The sequence below is a fragment of the Diachasma alloeum genome, unplaced genomic scaffold (genome assembly GCF_001412515.2).
Source record: "Diachasma alloeum isolate Michigan unplaced genomic scaffold, Dall2.0 Dall_scaffold_00211, whole genome shotgun sequence".
NCBI classification, from domain to species: domain Eukaryota; kingdom Metazoa; phylum Arthropoda; class Insecta; order Hymenoptera; family Braconidae; genus Diachasma; species Diachasma alloeum.
In genome coordinates, this window is record NW_021680376.1 from 1,965,307 (window position 1) to 1,986,536 (window position 21,230).

General features: G+C 35.2%; 2 protein-coding genes across 2 annotated transcripts in view; one reads left to right on the forward strand and one right to left on the reverse strand.

The window, feature by feature from the left end:
• LOC107036773 (adenylate kinase) overlaps positions 1-19,292 on the forward strand; it is an 86,969-nt gene extending 67,677 nt beyond the window's left edge. The window contains exons 2-3 of the mRNA XM_015254916.2: positions 15,005-15,290; positions 18,224-19,292. Coding sequence (XP_015110402.1) covers positions 15,186-15,290; positions 18,224-18,868 — 750 coding nt within the window. The 5' untranslated portion in view covers positions 15,005-15,185 and the 3' untranslated portion in view covers positions 18,869-19,292. The remainder of the gene's footprint in view (positions 1-15,004; positions 15,291-18,223) is intronic.
• LOC107036767 (G-protein-signaling modulator 2) lies at positions 4,487-14,002 on the reverse strand. The gene is made up of 5 exons (XM_015254909.1): positions 13,665-14,002; positions 11,048-11,682; positions 9,032-9,605; positions 7,929-8,131; positions 4,487-7,455 (listed from the first exon to the last, which is right to left on the reverse strand). The coding sequence occupies exons 1-5, from the start codon at positions 13,710-13,712 to the stop codon at positions 7,065-7,067; spliced, it is 1,851 nt and encodes a 616-aa protein (XP_015110395.1). The 5' UTR covers positions 13,713-14,002; the 3' UTR covers positions 4,487-7,064.
• Positions 19,293-21,230: the final 1,938 nt, after the last annotated feature.

The following is a 21,230-nucleotide window of genomic DNA, read 5'->3' on the forward strand; positions in this document are numbered from 1 at the left end:
AGCGTTTTCTCGTACACATAACCGTATATGACTTTGTTCGTTATACTCTCTAGTTTTTTTTGCGACATTAAAAAACATAAGTTTCCGGACAGATAATTGCAAACAATAAAATTAAAAGCTTCTTGATTGGTACGACGGCCATATTGGGTGGTTTGAATCCGCGCGTTTCTGACGTCTGGCAACGGTCCGCTCAAGTGACTACTCGGACCGAATTTACGAGGTTATATGGAACATATGTGCAGTGTTGCCGTATGATCATTAGAGTTTAGACCAACGAAAGTCAAGTGTGGNCGTCTGGCAACGGTCCGCTCAAGTGACTACTCGGACCGAATTTACGAGGTTATATGGAACATATGTGCAGTGTTGCCGTATGATCATTAGAGTTTAGACCAACGAGAGTCAAGTGTGGAATTGAATAAAATATTGTTCACAATATTCATTGAAGAAATTCCCGAAAAAATGTATTCAACAATGAAAAATCCAAAAAAGTATGGGGATGGCCAGATTTTCGATAAAACTGAAATCTTGCTTGAAAAAAAGTTCCTAACTTGAACGAAGTACTTGGATATAATTAAGAATAATTGGACGAGGAGGAAATGTAGGAGGTGGCGCGGAGGGGTTTCTATTGTTTTCCTGCAGAAAACCAATCGCTAAACAAAAAAAAATTTTCCATTCGGATTCGAAACTCAGGCAATATTAGGGAGTATCTCCGGTTAAAAATTATTTTTGGAGCTAATCAAATTTATTTGTATCTGTTCCACACATTAAATGGTTTTCAGATTGTTTTTTTTTAATAAATGAAAAAATATTAATCCATGCGAAAAAGTGGCAACATTATCGGTAGTTTTTTTTCACCAGGAGCTGGTACCACTGGCTCGAGGGAGCTCCAATCACAACGCTTCATCGCTCTCTCTCAAGAGACGTTTCAATTGGCTGCGTGCGCAGAAATTTCATTTTTCAGTACTTTTTTCGCTATTATTAATAAACAATACTCCTAGGCGACAATCTTTTTCCCTCAAAAAATCATTAATCACATGTTCTAAATGTGTCTAAAATTTCATGACTTTGGCTGCTTTTTTTCCTTGGGTTTTGCAGTTTTTTTTTGTGATTTCCAAAAGATTACGTGTTAAATGACCACTTTTTCAAAAATTCATAATAAATTAACCATGTTCCCCAGCAGTCTGAAACTTTGCCACGCCTTTTCCATCATTTAAAGAATACGTAAAAAAATAAAAGAGAAAAATGGCTGCTTTTTTTCTAACCCTCCGGGCTCGCCCGATTATCCTTAATCGATTATCATTTTATGGATTAATTTATAATGCACATTAACTCCAGTTATGGAAATGAGAACAGAAAATCTGACCTGTGAAGGATAAAAATGAATTAAAATCAGCAATTTCACGATCATTGATTGCGCTGAGGGAAGCGATCTGCCAGACTGCTTTCGCCAGAATCATGGGCCATAATTCATTCGTATTCTGCGTACGCGGAAGCAGTGGCATGCCGTCGTAGCCCTGGGGGATGGTATCATCCACGGGGAAACATCTCCAGAATCCCATGAAGAAGAGTTTTACCATGTATTTACCTATTAGACGACAGTATAATCATTACACGTATGATAGAATTTGACAGACAAGCCTGGCGAATTCGCTAGACAATTCTATTCAAACATTTCAATAGAATCGGGGGAAAACTAATAGAAAGTTTAACAGAAATCAAATTGAATTGTGAAATTGATGTTGTTCAGGTACCGTCGGGGTTTAGTTGAGGATTATGTTCAGATTCCTTCAGAGATTTGTTTGGGGAGTAAATGTGATGCCATCCCTGCCACCTTTTGCCTCCCACCTCATGACAGTAATTCAATATTTTCAATGTTGAGCAAAACCACTTGATGAACTGTTGAAAAACATTCGAAATACTCATAAAAATTAATGAATTATTTCCCAATTCTTCGACTTCCGGCATTAACTGGAGTTTTGTATGCAATTTTTTGACGAAAAAAAATCAATAGATGTCCATTTTTCGATACAACTTATTCTGATAGATTTGTTCCCTTGAGAATCTTTAAATTTTTTTTTTTCGATATTTGTTATAGGAAGTAAAAAAATACTGTATTATTTTTTGAGAAATTAAATTTTTATTATACAGCGTTTTGTCTCGAGAACTGAATAAAATTTTTACATAAATTCTATTTTATAATGTGATATCTGGCACCTTTTACCTCCCACTCAAAACAATAATTCAATATTTTCAATGTCAAAAGACTCATAAAAACTCATGAATTATTCACAATTCACGTCAAGTAATTCGCGTTTTACATCAAATCTTTTCACATAAAAAAGACAATGGATGTCAACTTTTCGATACAACTTATTCTGTTAGAGATTTTCCCTCGAGCATCTTTGAATTTGCCATTTTTTTTCGATTTTTGTAATGAAAGATGAAGAAAATACTGTGTAATTCTTCTAGAAATATCGAGATTTTTTTCATTTTGTCCAGTCAGATTAAGGACTATATGGGTCAGATTAAGGCCCAAGGGTCAGAATAAGGGTCACAGGGTTAGATTAAGAGTCGCAAGGGTCAGATTAAGGGCCATTAAGTTCAGAATAAGAGTCAAGAGGACCTAATTAAGGGTCACAAGCGTCAGATTAAGGATCACAAGGGTCAGATCAAGGACCATATGGGTCAGATTAAGGCTCCCGAGGATCAGAATAAGCGTCGCAGGGTTAGATTAAGGGTCAGGGTAAGGGCCATTAAGGTCAGAATAAGGATCTAGAGGACCTAATTAAGGGTCACAAGGGTCAGAATAAGGATTACGAGTATATATATATATGGATCCGAACATCCCCTAGTATTTCTTAATAGAGTTTCTATCCAAATTTGACAAAATTCCGTAAAAAAAACATTTTTTTATTAATTTTTTTATTACATAGAGTTTTTTTCCTCGAGAACCCGATAAGAATTCTATATGAATTCCATTCTACGATGTTATCGCTGGCACTGTTTACCTCCCACCCCAAGACAGTGATTCAGTATTTCCAATGATGAAAAAACCACTCGAGGAATTATTGAAAAACGTTCAAAATACTTGAAAAGTTCATTAATTCATTCACAATTCATCAACTTCCGCCAATTAATTCAAGTTTTATGTGAAATTCTTTTACCATCGCAAATGAAAATAGAATGAAAAATAAAGAAAAGTAGAATAAAAAACATCAGGACTATCCGTTATTCTTAAACTCTCATTAATTCATTCAATAAAATCGGTATTCAATATTTTTTATTCTGATCTTAAATGTGATTATTTTTGCTACTAAAAAACCTTTTCCTACAAAATATCAACTAGTGAATTTTGTTGAAATTTCTCTACCTCACTCTGTAATAAATGCTGATTATTACTGAACAAATCTGGAGAATCTGTTGAGTCATAAAGAACAGGCGTCACATTTTCAATTTCATGAAATCGTTTCCATTCACGTGCTTCCAACGAAGATGGCAAGAGAATTGGTTGAGGGATTTGATCGTCTACATGAGAAAAATCCCATGAAAAAATCCATGCTTTCAATTTAAGGCCTGGGTGTACTACCTTTCGAATGTTATCTGGATTTTTTTTTATCTTTCGTAAAATTCTGTGAAATTTTCACAGAAATACGGGGAAAAATTCACGTTTTCCCCATTAAAATTTCTAGTACCGGCACTGAAATTTTTTCCAGGCCGTCACTTTGCGCCTCTTTTCCCGTGCTAGCACTAGAATTTTTCTAAAAAATTTCTCTACTTGCAAAGAGCGTTTATAATGGAGATTCAGAATGAGTTAAAAAAGTGGAAATTTTAAATATCTGATTCATTTTCCATCGTGGATAACAAAACACTAACTCCTCATGGGAAGTTACAACTAGGTATTTCAGTTTTCAAAACAGTGGTATGTAGTCATCTGCCATTTTTATGTGATAAAAGTGTGATTAAAAAAATTTCCAAAATATTACAACTTTTTTCAAAGAGCCTTTTCCGTAATAAATGTCTCTGTGCAGTGTGGGAAAAGATTTACGAAATCAGTCGCCCCCCTGCATGATATTGGGTGACAGGTCGCCATTTGTCACCGTAAATCAGATACATTTTTCAGTTTCTTGTTATTTAACTTATTCTGAATATAAATTAAAAATTCTTTGAAAAAATATCTTCTACTTTTTTTTTGATTATTCGTTCATAATTTTTCAAAACTTCTGCATGATGCAGGACTCAATTAACAATTTCAGATGACGAAAGATGAAAAAAAATATCGAGATAACGCTCGAAAGATAGTACACCGGGACCTTGATGTAAAATTTTCACTGAAGCAGTCAGAAATTTACCCCACGTTTCACTGCCAGACACGTCACTCCATAAATTCCAAGGAATCGACGATTTCTTCTCCATCTCTGGGATCATTACCACTCACCACTAAAAACATTCATTCATTTGTTTAATATTCGAAATAAAATGACACAACTTTATTTAAGAAAAAAGTATATTTTTTTTTTCTAGGAAATAGGTCGCTTTTACATAGCGTCAATTTAATGACGCTTACAACTCAATAATATAAAATAATTGTAAATGATTGATACTGTTCCTGTAGTTATGTAAAGTCTTCTAAAAAAATATTATCTAAATTTATGCGAAAATATATCATTTCTAGCGGTAAATAAACATTCGTAGGAATTTTAATAATTAAAGTTAGCAGAAGGGAGGAGAAAATTTCATCGAAAATTTTTTAATTGGATTTCTATTGAAAATTCCATTAGTTTTTCGTCGTTTTGTCCAAAAAAGTATTCAATTTCTCGACAATTTTTCTTTAAAAAATATTTAATAAGAAGTATTTTATAGAGACAGCCCATTCAGATGTTTTCTATACAAAATTCCCCACATTAATTTTCACAGAAAAAATCACAACAGAATAAATTGTATAAAAACATCAAAATCGATTGATTACCTCTATAAAATATTTTCTGTTAAACATTTCTATCTGCAAAAATCGTGGGAAAGCTGCCAAATTGTTCAATAGAATCGACGAAACCGCAACGAATTTTTTAATAAAAGTTCAATAAAATTGACAGGTTTTGCCCTCAAATTTTTTTGCAAATCACTGTCAAATGTAAAATAAAACATTCATGAAATTTATCCATCGCTTCTGCAGGGCTATGTTAAACTGAGCGGCAAATGGAGAACATTTCAGATCATTTAATGCAGTAAAAAATCCATTTGGCAAGGAGAACATATTTCGAACATCAGAGGAAATGTGGGCAATTACAAGAGTAGAGTATCCACAATTTTCAATAATAAATATGTAAATTCTCTCTAACAATAAGAATCTAGTAATATTCATTCCAATATCTTCATAATTTCTGGTGGCACGATTAATATGCCTCCTCTCATTATTTTCCTCCTTAATTGCTGTGATATTTGAGATAGAAATGGATGGAATTGCGCGTTTTCCATCAATGACCTGTCTTTACTCTTCATTCGATAGAAATACATCTTGCGCTCTCGCATCCATTGGAAAATAATGCATCCTAGGAGGGAGTGAAAATAAGTCTAATCAGTTCTCAAGTCTTTCAGAATACTGCGTTTGTGATTTCACAGACGAAATTAATCAGTAGAAAATCCTCATTGGAGAATATCTCGCGTAAAATAATCGACAGAGAAAAATCTGATGAAAAGTCACTCGATTTATCTCCTATTGAATATTTCTAGTCCATGAAACCAACAGAATCGGATAGAACTGCATAGCAAAAGCTATAATTTTCGATTTAATGTTGTCATGCATGAAATTGTGACATAATGAATTTCGAGAAATTAATTATTTTTTATTCTGAAAATCCATCTGGGGTAGTTGGCAGTTGCACGAAAGAATTAGAAAGAACTCACACGTAAGAAAAAATTTAATTGGAAAACGCAGAGCTTCTCTATTGGAACTCAATAAGAATTCTATTAAATATTAAAAATTCTATTTGTTTTTTGTGGTGATTTCCATTTTCATTGGAAACTGTGCAATTGAGGCATACATTTTTCAATGAATATTTTTGGACAGAAAAAAATCAACAAAGGGTAATTTTTCCTTCAAGATTTTTCCAAGTTTCCATTCACTTTTTCGAATTTTGTAATGAGAAACAATGAAAGTACAGTATAATTCTTCTAGAAATATCAAGATTTATGAATTTTTTCCATCAAATATCTAGCAAAAAATGGATGTTAAAACCCAACAGCATTTCTTAACAGAACTCTACCGAAATTTCATAGCAATTCGACAAAATTTCGTAGAATAAACGTTTTTCTATTAAATTTTTCACTGCACGAAGTTTTTTCCATGGGAACTCGAATTCTATTGAAATTTTATTAAAAATTTAGTATTTTTTTGCGCTGATTTTCATTGAAAATTATTCACTTGACCCATTCATTTTTGAATAAATATTTTTGGAAGGAAAAAAGTCAATGGATTTTAATTTTGATATATAACTCATTCTTCTAAATTCCTGTATTTGTACTCTAAGAATTTTTATACATTTAAATCATCTTTTATTTAAATCATCCTAAATTTATATGGAGAAACAGAGAAAAAACACTCTAATTCGTACAGAATTTTTGCCAAATTTCGTAGAAAAAATGTTTTTCTATTAAATTTTTCACTTAAAAAAAGTGAATGGATCTTAATTTGTGTATATGACTCATTCTTCTAAACTCCTCTGAGTTTGTCCTCAAAGAATTTCAATATTTTTCACAGTTTTGAAATAATTTTCTAATGAATTATATATATGAAAAATACGTCCAGCTGTTCCTTCGCAAAAAACGACACAAAAAAAACAAAATTTTTTAAAAATTTTCCCTAAAGTAGTTCTCATAAAAATTTCTTAAAATTCTCCAGAAAAAAAAGTTTTTCTCGTAAAATTTGTCATACATGTCCTGCTACTCCCTAATCTATTCCCCTTCAGGGCTAGTCCATCACTCTCAACCATGAAAGATGAAATAAGATTGGCACTTTTAAATTTAAGACCCTAATCATAAATAAACGAGTGAAATTATTGCAGACGAATTCAGTGATTTTTGCTGGGTCCCGAGGCCCTCTGGTCCTCCATGCGACCAGCTTGTAGCCGCTGGATGAGAGAGAAGAGGTCCTCCTCAGGGACAGTTGTGCCTGACCGAGTGGCACCATTTGCTCTTTGGTTCTGCTCCTCCTCGGTGTCCTGAACTGTCGATGCTGCTGGCAATGGGCTCCTCTGGTCCTCCAGCCTCGAGCTCTGGCAACGCAGGAGCATGTCGATGAACGAATCGTCAGCGTCCTGAGGATTTCGCATTGGGGTCTTCATGGCCGCTTGGGTCTTTGGGTTTGTGTTTAAACCTGGGAGATAGGGGAGGGTCACTCTCTGCTCGTCCATTCGTTTGCTCTGCATTCCAGCGATTAACTCCAATAGGTCGTCACCGTCTCTGCGAGAGAATTATTCAAGTGAATTTCAGGGATTTAATTGGAAAAAAATGAAGAGGATTTTTTGGGATTTTTAAATGCAAAAAAAAATTACGTTTTGATTAGTTTCATTACGTCTGAAAAATTAGAATTTAAATTTGAATTGAAAAGAATTGAAATAATAACGACTTTAATTTATAATTAAAATTTTACATTGATTTTTAGTAATTGCAGTAATAATCATTGAAATTCAAATTGAAAATTAATAAAAAGTCGATGTATTTTTAAAAATTCTGGGGCATAATTGTTCAAATTTCATTTCTTTTGTCGTCGTAATACGAAAAAAAACAACAGAAGAACCTCAGAACGTTTAGAAATTCTTTATGCCCAAGAATTTTTCGCAGAAAAAATCTCAAGAAAATGAAATGTTTTCATGCGAAACTTTAATGAAGATAGTGAAAAAATGTCACGTGTCAAGTATACACTGATCACTCACTTCTCTTTGTCTGGTGGAGGTGCCTTTGTCCTCATCTTCTTGGTAGTCTTGAGGACACAGCGTTGATCATCCATTCTCCCAGACTGGAACCTTGTGAGGAGTTCGAAGAATTCCTCCTCCTCCTCTTCTTGCGAGGGCTGGGGGGCGATGCCAGCTCGAGCTAGTGGTGGCTCAATATCCTTCTGCTTCCCATCCGGAGTCAACTGTCACAAATCAAGCAAACCAATTAATTGAATACGTAATTAATTAATTGATTAAGAACAATCTTAATGATGCCACGAAAGTTTCTGCCAGAAAAATTCTATTTGGAATAGATGAAGAATTTGATTCAATTAATTAAAAACTCATGAATTCTTTTCAATTTGAAAATTCTGACGGAGAAAAAATACAACTTAAAAATATTATCTGAATTAATCCTTTCGAATTTTCAATCTTCTCCATATTTTCAAATATGGAACGGATATGAATATTTTCAAGTTTTATTATCTCATTTTAACGGGAAGAAACTACAAAATGGAAAACATTGGGGGGCGGAAAGAAATGAAAAATTAAATTTTTTAATGTCTCTGGAAAATTTCAAAATCAATACATTTTTTCGAATAATGAAAGAATACCGTCAATTCGATTTCTATTCGTCTTTTGATAAAATGATCAATGTAATGAATAACATTGCATATAAAAAATTACGAATTGGAGCCTGAAAATTTTAGAAAAGCAATAATCGGCTGGAAAATGGAAAAATTGGTTTGTCTTCATTTGTGTCGGTGGAAACTTAAAATTACCGCTTTTTTCAAATATAGAAAGGAAATAAAAATTCTCAAGTTTTATGATCTCATTTTACCGAGAAGAAACGAAAAAATGCAAAATAACGTGGGCGGAAAGAAATGAAAAATTAAATTTTTCAATGTCTCCGAAAAGTTTTAAAATCGATATATTTTTTCGAATAATGAAAGAATACCCATAAATTCGATTTCTATCCCTGTCTTTCTATAGAATAAAAAGAGTAAATGCCAAAAATTACGAATTTGAGACTAAAAATTGAATGCGATTATCATTAAATAATAATAACGTAATACTAAATAATGTTGAACCACCAAAAATACCTTGATGAGATCCAAATTATCCATGCTCTGTCTCCTGAGTCGATACCTCCCAGGTGACGAGGCAGCCACACTGTTCCCAGAATTGGGATTATTATTCCCCTTGTCATTCTCCTTCTCATTGTTCTCCATCCCCAGTATCTTCTGCAGATCCGCAACATTAATCTGCGCAGTTGCCTGTCCCATCGGATCCCCGAGTTCCTTGGAGATATCGAGATGAAGAGTGGCAAAATGAAGTGCCTTCTCATGATTACCCATCGCTGAATAGGCATTACCGAGGGACCAGCAGGCACGTCCCTCGCCCACGCGATCCATCAATTGCTGGGCAATGACCAAGTGACGCAGATGGTACTCAATCGCCGAGGAATAGTCCCGCAGAAGTGTGTAGGTATTACCCAACGAGTAGCACGCCTGTGCCTCCACAGCACGATCTCCAAGCTCCTGAGCAAGGACGAGGGTTCTCTTGTAATGCTGAGCAGCTTTCTCAAACTCCCCCAGGAAAATGTGGGAATTACCGAGATTGCTGTTGGCTCTCCTCTCCGCTGCTTTGTCACCGAACTCTCGGGCTATTTTCAACCTGTAGTTGGACGCATGAAAACATTTTCTGTAAGAATTCTATTGGCAAATTTGATTTGTTTTTTTTTTTGAAAATTATACAACTCTTCCGTTCGTTTTTACATTGATATTTTCTTACAGAAAGAAGTCTGTAGATGTTTGCTTTTGTATATAAGTCATTCTGATGGCATTTTTTCTCGAAAAATTCTTGGGGATGAACGTTTGAAGTTTCTATCTTGTTTATCTGTCTTCTATTGTGGAGGAACAAATTAGAAAATTCATGCCCAAGAATTTCTATAGATAAGTCATATTCTATTGAATTTTTTACATCAAATAACTTGAGAAAATGACGCGGTAAAGGTGCGTAATCTTTGATAGAATTGACGTAAACAAGTGGCAAGTGCATTTTTTAAATAAACGAGTATAGTTATTGTTGCTAATAAATTAGTAATTTGCTTCCAAATGGGTTCTGTTTTTCAATTCTTATTTCACTATTCTCTTCTATTTTTTCGTGTCATAGTACTATCATCAATTGAAATGTCATCGACATTTTGCGTATTACTTCGTTCTGTCAATTAATTCTACATTCAGACCCTCTCAAGACTCGAATTCGTTGTCAGTCCGGGTTTAATTAAGGTTCAATCAAGGTTTAATCAGTGTATAGCCGGGATTTAATCAGGGTTTATTCAGGATTTAGCCAGAGTTTAACCGAGGTTCTGTCAGAAGTTAGTCGGGACCATGAATCAATATGAATAAGTATTCAATATAATAGACTGATACCTGAGTTTAATCGAGATAGAAATTTTTATATAAAAATGTTCTGTTCTCACAATTTTTCAACTTGATTAAGAAGCCATTGAAATACGGTACGTGACTTTTTGGCGCCCCGAGAAAATACTAAATTTGGGTGTCTTTTAACATCATTTCCGATTGAAATATACTTTTCAAGCCCTAATTTAATGGCTATTACTGATGATTCTTTCAGTAATAATGAAAAAACCCATTTTCTCTTACAAATCGCATAAACAATGTGCTGTAACTCAACAACGAATTGTGCGACCCCCATCATATTCTGATAGAATCAAGACGGTATTGTTATCAATTTTTTTAGCCATGACTAATTCCATTTTGATGATAATTTTTTGAGTGATCGATGAAAAATCGATTTTTGGAAAAATATCAATTTTTTCGAATCTGTATGAAAGATTGAATTTTAATCAGTGTCAATGAATAGAGCTTATTAAAGTCTATATTCATGAAAAAAATCATGAAATTCGATAGATCCCTTGGAAGCCAATTCCGAAAAAAAATGAAGAAAAAAATCATCTAAAAATCGCATATTCAAACTTTTTAGGCCACACTTAGTGACCCTATTACCAAAAATTGCAAACTTTAACTTGGGAAATCACAAAGCTCCCATCCGGAAGCAAAAACCAAGTGACTATTTCGTAATAATTTACAAACCGTTCATTGTGATAGAAAATGGCCTTTTGGAACTCCCCCAGTAGATAAAAAGTGTTCCCCAGATTCCCACAGGCCCTCCCCTGAGCTGCCGAATCCCCCAGTTCCTTCATGAGCGCCAGATTCTCCTCGTAGTACCCCACCGCCTGCTGGAGGCACTGTCTGATGTCCTCCGAGAACTTCCCAGGATCGTGGGGGCCCCGACCCCCCTGCTTTCCCTTCGCGTGGTAGACGTTTCCAAGGTTGTAGAGGGCCCTCCCCTCGCTCAACTTGTCCCCGATCTCTCGCGATATCTCGAGGTGTCGCTTGCAGCAGATCATCGCCTCGTCGAACTTGCCCATTACCTTGAGGGTGTTCCCCAGGTTCCCACTGGACTTGGCTTCACCCAGTTTGTCCCCCATCGATCGGGCCAGGGTCAAGTCGTGCTTGTGGTACTGCATCGCTCGCACGTAATCCCCGAGGTAGAAGTAGGCATTCCCCAGCTGGCTGTATATTGCACTCAGGGTTCGTAAGTCGTCGGTGCCGGCTTGGATCGCCGCTTGGAAGAAGGCGACACCTGATCTACAGTCGCCTGCTTTGCACAGACGCTCACCCTCGAGGGCTAGTTCCAGGCACATGTTGCTGTCGCTTCCTCCATTCTTGAAATTCATTTTTGAAATTGGAGAAATCTGATTTTTGACGTGGATACGTCTGTTTTTATTAGGGGGGGCATTTAGGGAGAAAGTCCTTATGGGTCCTTATCGATAGTGGCGCCATCTATCGGGATTCTCTAGAAAATTCTAGATTTTTCCAGCAAATCCCAGATTTTTCGAGAAAATTCTCCAGTTTTTTTTATAAATTACAATTCTTAAGGGTTGTTATACAGTCGGTTATTATTGCAACAGATAAAGTTTGTGGGTCCGTATTAAGGGGGGGCTCCGTTCATACTTCCGCGACTGTACAATCGTCAAAATAAGTTCCGCCAGTCCGCGAGGTTAGCTACGAATTTCGGTTTTCCCAGGGGCTAGTCGACGTCCGCCAAAATCAATTTTTTTAGCCGGGTGAACGTTGATTCCAGCTATTTAAGCGACGGGCTATTCAGAACTCTCAAAAGTATGTGGAAAAAGTGAAAACTGAAAAAGTGTTTTTTTGCAGATTTTCAAAGGGTCAGATTTTCCGGTTTCCAGGGTGAAAGTCGACTAGCACCGAAATCGAATTTTTTAGCCGGGTGAACTTTGATTTTAACTATTTAAGCGACGGGCTATTCAGAACTCTCAAAAGTATGTGGAAAAAGTGAAAACTGAAAAAAAAAATTTTCACCGAGGGCCAAAGTATCAGATTTTGGATTGTTTCAGGGGGAAAGTCGGTGAAAGGGTCACGAGGGCCAAAGTGTCAGGTGTTGGATTTTTCCAGGGGGAAAGTCGACTTTCGCCAAAATTGAATTTTTGCCGGGTGAACGTTGATTCCAACTATTTAAGCGACGGGCTTAAAGAGGACGGGTAGATATTCATATCTTGTCTGACATCTCTGCTACAAACTCTGGTCATCAACTCTGGTTGCAATTGAAAACCACTTCACTTGAAGTTTTTTTCGTTCTATTTTTCTTTTCTTTTCATAAAAAAAAGAACATCGAACAAAAAAACTTGGACAATTTCAGCCAAGGAAATTCTATAGACATTTCAATTGAATACGTTGTATAGACAAATCGAATTGGATAGGTTTTTCTATCAAATTTTTTCAAACGTGTAGATTCAAAATTTGGCATTTCATGTCTGAAACATTGAATACTATTCCATCACGCACGAACAAATTTAATAGAAAAACCTATCGAATTCGTGAGAAAATTCTATTGAATTTCTATTAAACTTTCTGCTAGTTTTTGGCTGATTCTATTGACATGTTCAATAGAAAACATTCAATAGAAAAAGTCAACAGCATTAGATTTTTCTATATACCTTATTCTTTTTATATATCTTCTGTAGAATTTGCTCGACTCAAATTTTCCAAGTTTTTTCACTCTATTTTTTTTTCTTCTCATCAAGAAAATCAAACGAAAAAACTGAGTTGGGGAAAATTGGAGCCGAGGAAATTCTGTAGAAAATATCTCAATAGAATAATTTATATAGAAAAATTGAATTCTATTGGCTTTTTCTACTAAATATTTTCTATTGGACATTTCAATAGAATTTCAATACAATTTTCCAACGAATTCGATAGGTTTTTCTGCTCCTAAATGCCAAATGCATAATGAAATGATTTTGCTCCTCAATATTTCAATTCTCAGTCCATTAACTTAGGGGAGGATGGGGTAAAGACACTGGACTTTTTTTCAATTACTCATAACTCAGAAACAAATTTATCAATTGAGCTCAGTTTAGGCTCATCACAGAGCGAAAGAAATGTTCTTTGCACTGAAAAAAAAAATTATTGAATTTCATCAACATTTCAGGCTGTCATTAACATTAAAAAAAAGTCAAGTGTCCATTTTACCCCAACCTCCCCTCCTTGAAAAATTCCTAAGAGTGTAACCACTCCTCAATATACTACACATTTTTTTATTTTATGTCTTGATGAGACAAATGACTCACTCCATGACTGGATAACAAACCATAAAAAATGATTCAGAGAGTAATAATTTTACCTGGGCCTCCCCCGTCAAATTCTCCACACTAGCACTACTGTACGACATGCTCACTCCTCTCAATCAATCCAAATGGACCAAAAGTTATTCAATTAATAAAACAATGAGTCCTTGTTTGTGTCGTGTGATTCAACTTCCTCTGTTGTGCACTGACGTCTCACACCCATGCATTTTTCCCACTTCCTCGTTGCACTTTATTGATTACCCCGGGGTTTATTCATAAAGTGAGTCTATAATTATCTTTTTTTATTCAAAAAACTTGTCAATCAAATACGCGTCATCTGGCGTTATACGTTGGGCATTCAACACACACCCTCTTTTTTTCGTACTAAACACAATCGACGTGCAGGCGGATTTCAAACTGAATAGTCGATTGTTGGGTTTGGGTTTTCATGGAAGAGCAGTTGAGAGACACTGCGGAAGGCTCGACCAATCATATTTGAGATGTCAAGGCGGCAATGTGACCGTCACATGACGGTCATATGACCGAATCCAATTTTTTTTTATGTCAGGTGAATCCAATTTTTTTAAAAATATTTCTTTCTTCTTTTTTCTTTCAAAGTGTCAGAAAATATGATCAAAACTCCAATAATTCCAAAAAATGTCTTGACATTCTTCTCTGTACGGAAAAATTTCATAGGAAAACCTAGCGAATTCGCTAGAAAATTGGATTGGATTTCTACTGAACTTTCTATTAGTTTTTGGAAGATTCTGTTAAAAAATTGGGCACTTCACTACTCATTTTTTGAGTATTCGTAATGAAAGTTGTTGATTAGAGCGGGGGAGGGTAAAATCAGTAGTGAGGCGGTAAACCGAGTTAAGTCAATTTTGACTATTAGCCAGTTTTTGCTGAATATCTCGGAATCTAAGAGAGATAGCAAAATTTTCCTCATAACTTTTTTTATAACGCTACATTGGCTCTACAAAAAAGGTCATGACAAAAATCTTTCTATCTCTTTTAGATTCCGAGATATTCGTCAAAAACTAGCCAATAGTAAAGATCGACTTAACCCGGTTTACCACTTCGCTACTGAAATGGACTTTTGACTTTTTTAAAAATATTCATAACTCAGAAACAGATTTATCAATTGAGCTCAATCTAAGCTCATCACAAAGAGGAATCATTGTTTTGTCAATTGAAAAATAAAATTATTCCATTTTACTAACAATTCAACACGTCATGAATATTTCAAAAAAAGTCAAAACTGTCTGTTTTACCCTACCCTCCCCTATTTTTTTTTATTTTGCGGGAAGGCAATCCCAATTTTCTTCAAAGTATCTTTTTTCGTAACGGTCACATTCTCAAAAATGACGGTAATTTTACCTCTGCCAAACTCCAGTGGTTCTCCACCCTCAACTTTCAAACGAACTGCAGAACAGCAGTGTTAGCGCGCAGGCGCAGTGGAACCAGCAGTTCACATCACTCCAGTGGAGACCACCTTTTACGAGGGAATCCAACCCCGCCGGTGTAACAATTAGAGTAATTTTTGTCCCCTGAATTAATCGAGGAGAGGACTGATAATGTCACCTGCAGCTGAACCAATGCTGAAGGAGAAGGTTGAAAAGCCGTCCCGAGGTATCAATGCTGTTCTACTTGGACCACCGGGGAGTGGAAAGGGAACGCAGGTACACCTTTGACCCTTGAACTTATCGAAACCTTTTTCTGTCCTCATCTGTCCTCACTCTCAATACTCGCTCGATCCAATGATAGCGAATTTTTAATTAGAAGTCTTGAATATTCAGTGCGATCCGATTTTTATGGAACTTGAGCCGATTTTTGTTATGAAAAATCAGGTTATCGGGTACTTTTTGGAGTATTTACAAAAATTTACAATTTTCACATATGAAAAAATTTAAGGCCCGGGTGTAGTCTTTCGAACGTTATCTCGATGTTTTTGTTCATCTTTCGTCATCTGAAATTGTCAATTAAGTCCTGCATCATGCAGAAGTTTTGAAAAATTATGAATGAATAATCAAAAAAAAGTAGAAAAAATTCTCAATTTTTTCAAAGAGCATTTTTAATTTATATTCAGAATAAGTTGAATAACAAGAAATTGAAAAATGTCTCTGATTTACGGTGACAAATGGCGGCCTGTCACCCAATATCATGCAGGGGGAAGACTGATTTCGTAAATCTTTTCCCACACTGCACAGAGACATTTATTATGGAAAAGGCTCTTTGAAAAAGGTTGTAATATTTTGGAAAATTTTTTAATCACACTTTTATCACATAAAAATGCCAGATGACTACATACCACTGTTTTAAAAATTGAGATACTTAACTGTCACTTCCCATGAGGAGTTAGTGTTTTGTTATCCACCATGGAAAATGACAGCTAATAGATAATTTGCCACAGCGAATCAGATATTTGTAATTTCCACTTTTTTCAACTCATTCTGAATCTCAATTAAAAACGCTTTTTGAAAAAGTTGAGAATTTTTTTCTATTTTTTTTATCATTCTATCATAATTTTTGGGAATTTCTGCATGATATACCACTCAATTGACAATTTTGGATTACGAAAGATGAAAAAATCTAGATAACATTCGAAAGATAGTACACCTGGGCCTTAAACCCCAAATATTCACGATTTTCTTCAAATTTCTCACGCAATTTAATTGACAAATTTGATGATCAAAAATGCTTGAATCTGTAAAAAAACCTGAAATGGTTTAACATTCTTTCAACCTTGAATCTGTAAAAGAAATCTGTAAATTGTAAAAGCTATACATCAAACTGTAGAAGACAACTCAATTGACAATTTTGGATTACGAAAGATGAAAAAATCCAGATAACATTCGAAAGATAGTACACCTGGGCCTTAAACCCCAAATATTCACGATTTTCTTCAAATTTCTCACGCAATTTAATTGACAAATTTGATGATCAAAAATTCTTGAATCTTTAAAAAAACCTGAAATGGGTTAACATTCTTTCAACCTTGCATCTGTAAAAGAAATTGTAAATTGTAAAAGCTATACATCAAACTGTAGAAGACCACTCAATTGACAATTTTGGATTACGAAAGATGAAAAAATCCAGATAACATTCGAAAGATAGTACACCTGGGCCTTAAACCCCAAATATTCACGATTTTCTTCAAATTTCTCACGCAATTTAATTGACAAATTTGATGATCAAAAATGCTTGAATCTGTAAAAAAACCTGAAATGGGTTAACATTCTTTCAACCTTGAATCTGTAAAAGAAATCTGTCAATTGTAAAAGATATACATCAAACTATAGAAGACCACTCAATTGACAATTTTGGATTACGAAAGATAAAAAAATCCAGATAACATTCGAAAGATAGTACACCTGGGCCTTAAACCCCAAATATTCACGATTTTCTTCAAATTTCTCACGCAATTTAATTGACAAATTTGATGATCAAAAATTCTTGAATCTTTAAAAAAACCTGAAATGGATTAACATTCTTTCAACCTTGAATCTGTAAAAGAAATCTGTAAATTGTAAAAGATATACATCAAACTATAGAAGACCACTCAATTGTAATTTTGGATTACGAAAGATGAAAAAATCCAGATAACATTCGAAAGATAGTACACCTGGGCCTTAAACCCCAAATATTCACGATTTTCTTCAAATTTCTCACGCAATTTAATTGACAAATTTGATGATCAAAAATGCTTGAATCTGTAAAAAAACCTGAAATGGTTTAACATTCTTTCAACCTTGCATCTGTAAAAGAAATCTGTAAATTGTAAAAGCTATACATCAAACTGTAGAAGACCACTCAATTGACAATTTTGGATTACGAAAGATGAAAAAATCCAGATAACATTCGAAAGATAGTACACCTGGGCCTTAAACCCCAAATATTCACGATTTTCTTCAAATTTCTCACGCAATTTAATTGACAAATTTGATGATCAAAAATTCTTGAATCTTTAAAAAAACCTGAAATGGATTAACATTCTTTCAACCTTGAATCTGTAAAAGAAATCTGTAAATTGTAAAAGATATACATCAAACTGTAGAAGACCACTCAATTGACAATTTTGGATTACGAAAGATGAAAAAATCCAGATAACATTCGAAAGATAGTACACCTGGGCCTTAAACCCCAAATATTCACGATTTTCTTCAAATTTCTCACGCAATTTAATTGACAAATTTGATGATCAAAAATGCTTGAATCTGTAAAAAAACCTGAAATGGTTTAACATTCTTTCAACCTTGCATCTGTAAAAGAAATCTGTAAATTGTAAAAGATATACATCAAACTATAGAAGACCACTCAATTGACAATTTTGGATTACGAAAGATGAAAAAATCCAGATAACATTCGAAAGATAGTACACCTGGGCCTTAAACCCCAAATATTCACGATTTTCTTCAAATTTCTCACGCAATTTAATTGACAAATTTGATGATCAAAAATGCTTGAATCTGTAAAAAAACCTGAAATGGTTTAACATTCTTTCAACCTTGAATCTACATGAAACTGTAGAAGACCCTTCAATACCCTTAAATTTGTGCCAATAACCGTTTTACCGAAATACCGTGAAATGCCTGATAAACGCGATTCTCCGCAGGCTCCCTGGCTGAAAGAAAAGTACTGCGTGTGCCACCTGTCCACGGGTGACATGCTGCGTGCCGAGGTGGAGGGTGGTTCAAAGTTGGGTGCCGAGCTGAAGAAGATAATGGACCAGGGTCAGCTGGTCAGTGACGATCTCGTCGTCGAGATGATCGACAAGAACCTGGACAAGCCGGAGTGCAAGCGAGGCTTCCTCCTGGACGGTTTCCCCAGGAGTGTCCCCCAGGCGGAGAAGCTCGACGGCCTCCTGGCCAAGAGAAAACAGAAGCTGGACGCTGTGATCGAGTTCGGAATTGACGACAACTTGCTCGTGAAGAGGATCACAGGGCGTCTGATTCACTTGCCAAGTGGCAGGTCTTACCACGAGGAGTTTGCACCCCCCAAGGTCCCCATGAAGGACGACGTCACTGGTGAACCCCTCAGCAGGAGGTCTGATGACAATGCCACTGCCCTGAAGAAGCGTCTTGCCACCTATCACAGCCAGACACAGCCCCTTGTCGATTACTACGCCATCCAGGGGGTCCACAACTACGTCAATGCTGCCAAGTCCAGTGAGCAAGTGTTCAAGGACATCGACGCCATCTTCATGAAGGCCATCAAGCAGGACGAGCAGAAGAAGGGATTCTTCAGCAGGTTTTTTTGAGGTTCCAGCACCTCGAGTGTTATCTTTCAGAATATTTTTCTCGGGGGCAATGGGCGATTTAGGTGTTACAGTTCTAGATGTTGCAGTTACATTATTGTAATTGTAATGCTGACGTATGCAAGATTCCAGTTGTCTTAGGGGACTAGCTTCAATTTTAATGGGCGCATTGGGGAGTAGGGAGGGCTGTTGTTACACGCACGAAAAAATTTCGGAGAAAGAACTAGCGAATCCGGTGGGTCATTCTTGGCTACTTCATTTGGGTGCTCCTAGTGAAATTTTTTATAGAAAATGTTTTATATAAAAAAGTCAATTGAAGTCGATTTTTGTATTCAAGTTGGTCTGTTGAAATGCTTTCTGTAGAATTTCCTAGACTCAAATTTTCCAAGTTTTTTAAAATTACATTTTCCGTTTTTTTCAGCAAGAAAATCAAACAAAAAAATTGGAAAATTTGAGACGAGGAAATTCTATAGAAAATATCTCAATAGAATACGTTAAATGGAAAAATCTAATTCTATTGATGTTTTCTATAGAATATTTTCGGTTGAACATTTCAATAGAAAGTTCGTTAAATATCCACTAGAATCGTCTAACAAATTCGCTAGGTTTTTCTATTTTTTTTTCATACGTGATATGAGATAAAGATTTTAATGTTTTCTTTTTTTGTCGTAGGCAGGGGTAAAACTTGATGATTGAGGTTGGACATTTTTCAGTATTGGGAATTTGAATTCAATTTGAGATCACATTTTTTATGGAATTTTTTAATGGAAACTTATGATAGAAACTTGATAGAAAAAGTCAATAGATTTTTATTTCTCTGCATGAATTATTCTTTTGAATTTCATTCTACAGAAAATTTTGGTAATTAATTTTCTCCTTCTTTGAATAATAAAAAAAATTTCTCTTGTTATAGAATCCAAGAAAAAAAATGGCAAATTCATGCCCAAGAATTTTTATACAAAAACATTCAAGAGAATAATTTATTTAGCGAAATCGAAATCTGCCTTTTTCCCATTAAATTTTTTCAAAATAAAAAAATGCCCCTTAAAATTTTCTTCTTCAAACCAACCGATTGCAATTGATTCATCATGTTTTATCAATTGCCTATTGAATTATCGACTTCAAATCATTCATAAAATACTGCCAATTATTTGCGCACACTGACACATTTTTACGTATTAATTTGTTCTTCTTATTACTTCGAAGCTTGACTCGTAAAAAGATTAAATTGCCTAATAAATGTACATAAAAAGTAAGTCTAATATTTTTAGATGATATTGAAGCGAGCAGAACGGAAATACGTTTATAAATATGATGAGATATATTCTGTTACATAATGAAGTGTATACAATTGGGGAAAGATGAAAGATAATAAAATTTCTGGTAGACAATCTTGCGTAACGATAATTAGCCTTGACTTGTTGTTATTGGAGTGCTTAGTCACTTTGATTATTAATCCATTCCTCTCCTTTGAGTTGACATAAAAAGTTTATGTAAAATAACACAGTCCGTGCGTCACTCATGAAAGAAATTTGATAGAAAAAAATAGCTCATTTTGAGATTTGAAATGTTTTAAAATAATATTTTCAAGTCTCAGTTCTTTTTTTTTAGTCTATTGAAAAAAAAACGCACAGACTTCAATTGAATTTTCCACCAAATGTGTAAATTTTTGTACGAAATTTTATTATACGTCTAACTTACCGAATTTCATACAGACTTCTTCCCCCCACCTCTAAACTTCTTCCCCCCACTCCACCCTACCCTTCCCACTGGAGGGGATGCACAGGTACAACAACCCACGCTATTCACCTGTCTCACCAGTCTTCGATTCCGACCACAACAAACATGGCGCCCACCCCCGTGACACCTAAACAAAACCCCAAAATATCATTAAACGAAGCCATCTAAATCTTCGCAAACCGCCATAAACCCCCTAAAAAACTAAAAAACCCCAGTGTTATCACTTCCAAAAATGTGTGTAAACTCCCCTAAAGTTAGACCCTAAACTCAACCCAACACCCCCTACAATCAGACCCTAAACTCAATCCAATCCTCCCTAAAGTTAGACCCTAACTCAACCCAACCGCTTTTCAAAATTTGACCCTAAACTCAACCCAACTTCCCTTAAAGTTTGACCTTAAACTCAATTCAACCTCCCCTTAAAGTTAGCCCCTAAATTCAACCCAACCCCCCTCTTAAAGTTTGATCCTAAACTCAACTCAACCCCCCTCAAAGTTTGAACCCTAAACTCAACCCAACTCCCCCTGAAGTTAAACCCTAGCTCAACCCTAACTAACCTTAACTAAAGACCCTAATTAACCCTATCTCAACTCAACCCCCTATTAAAGTTTGACCCTAAACTCAA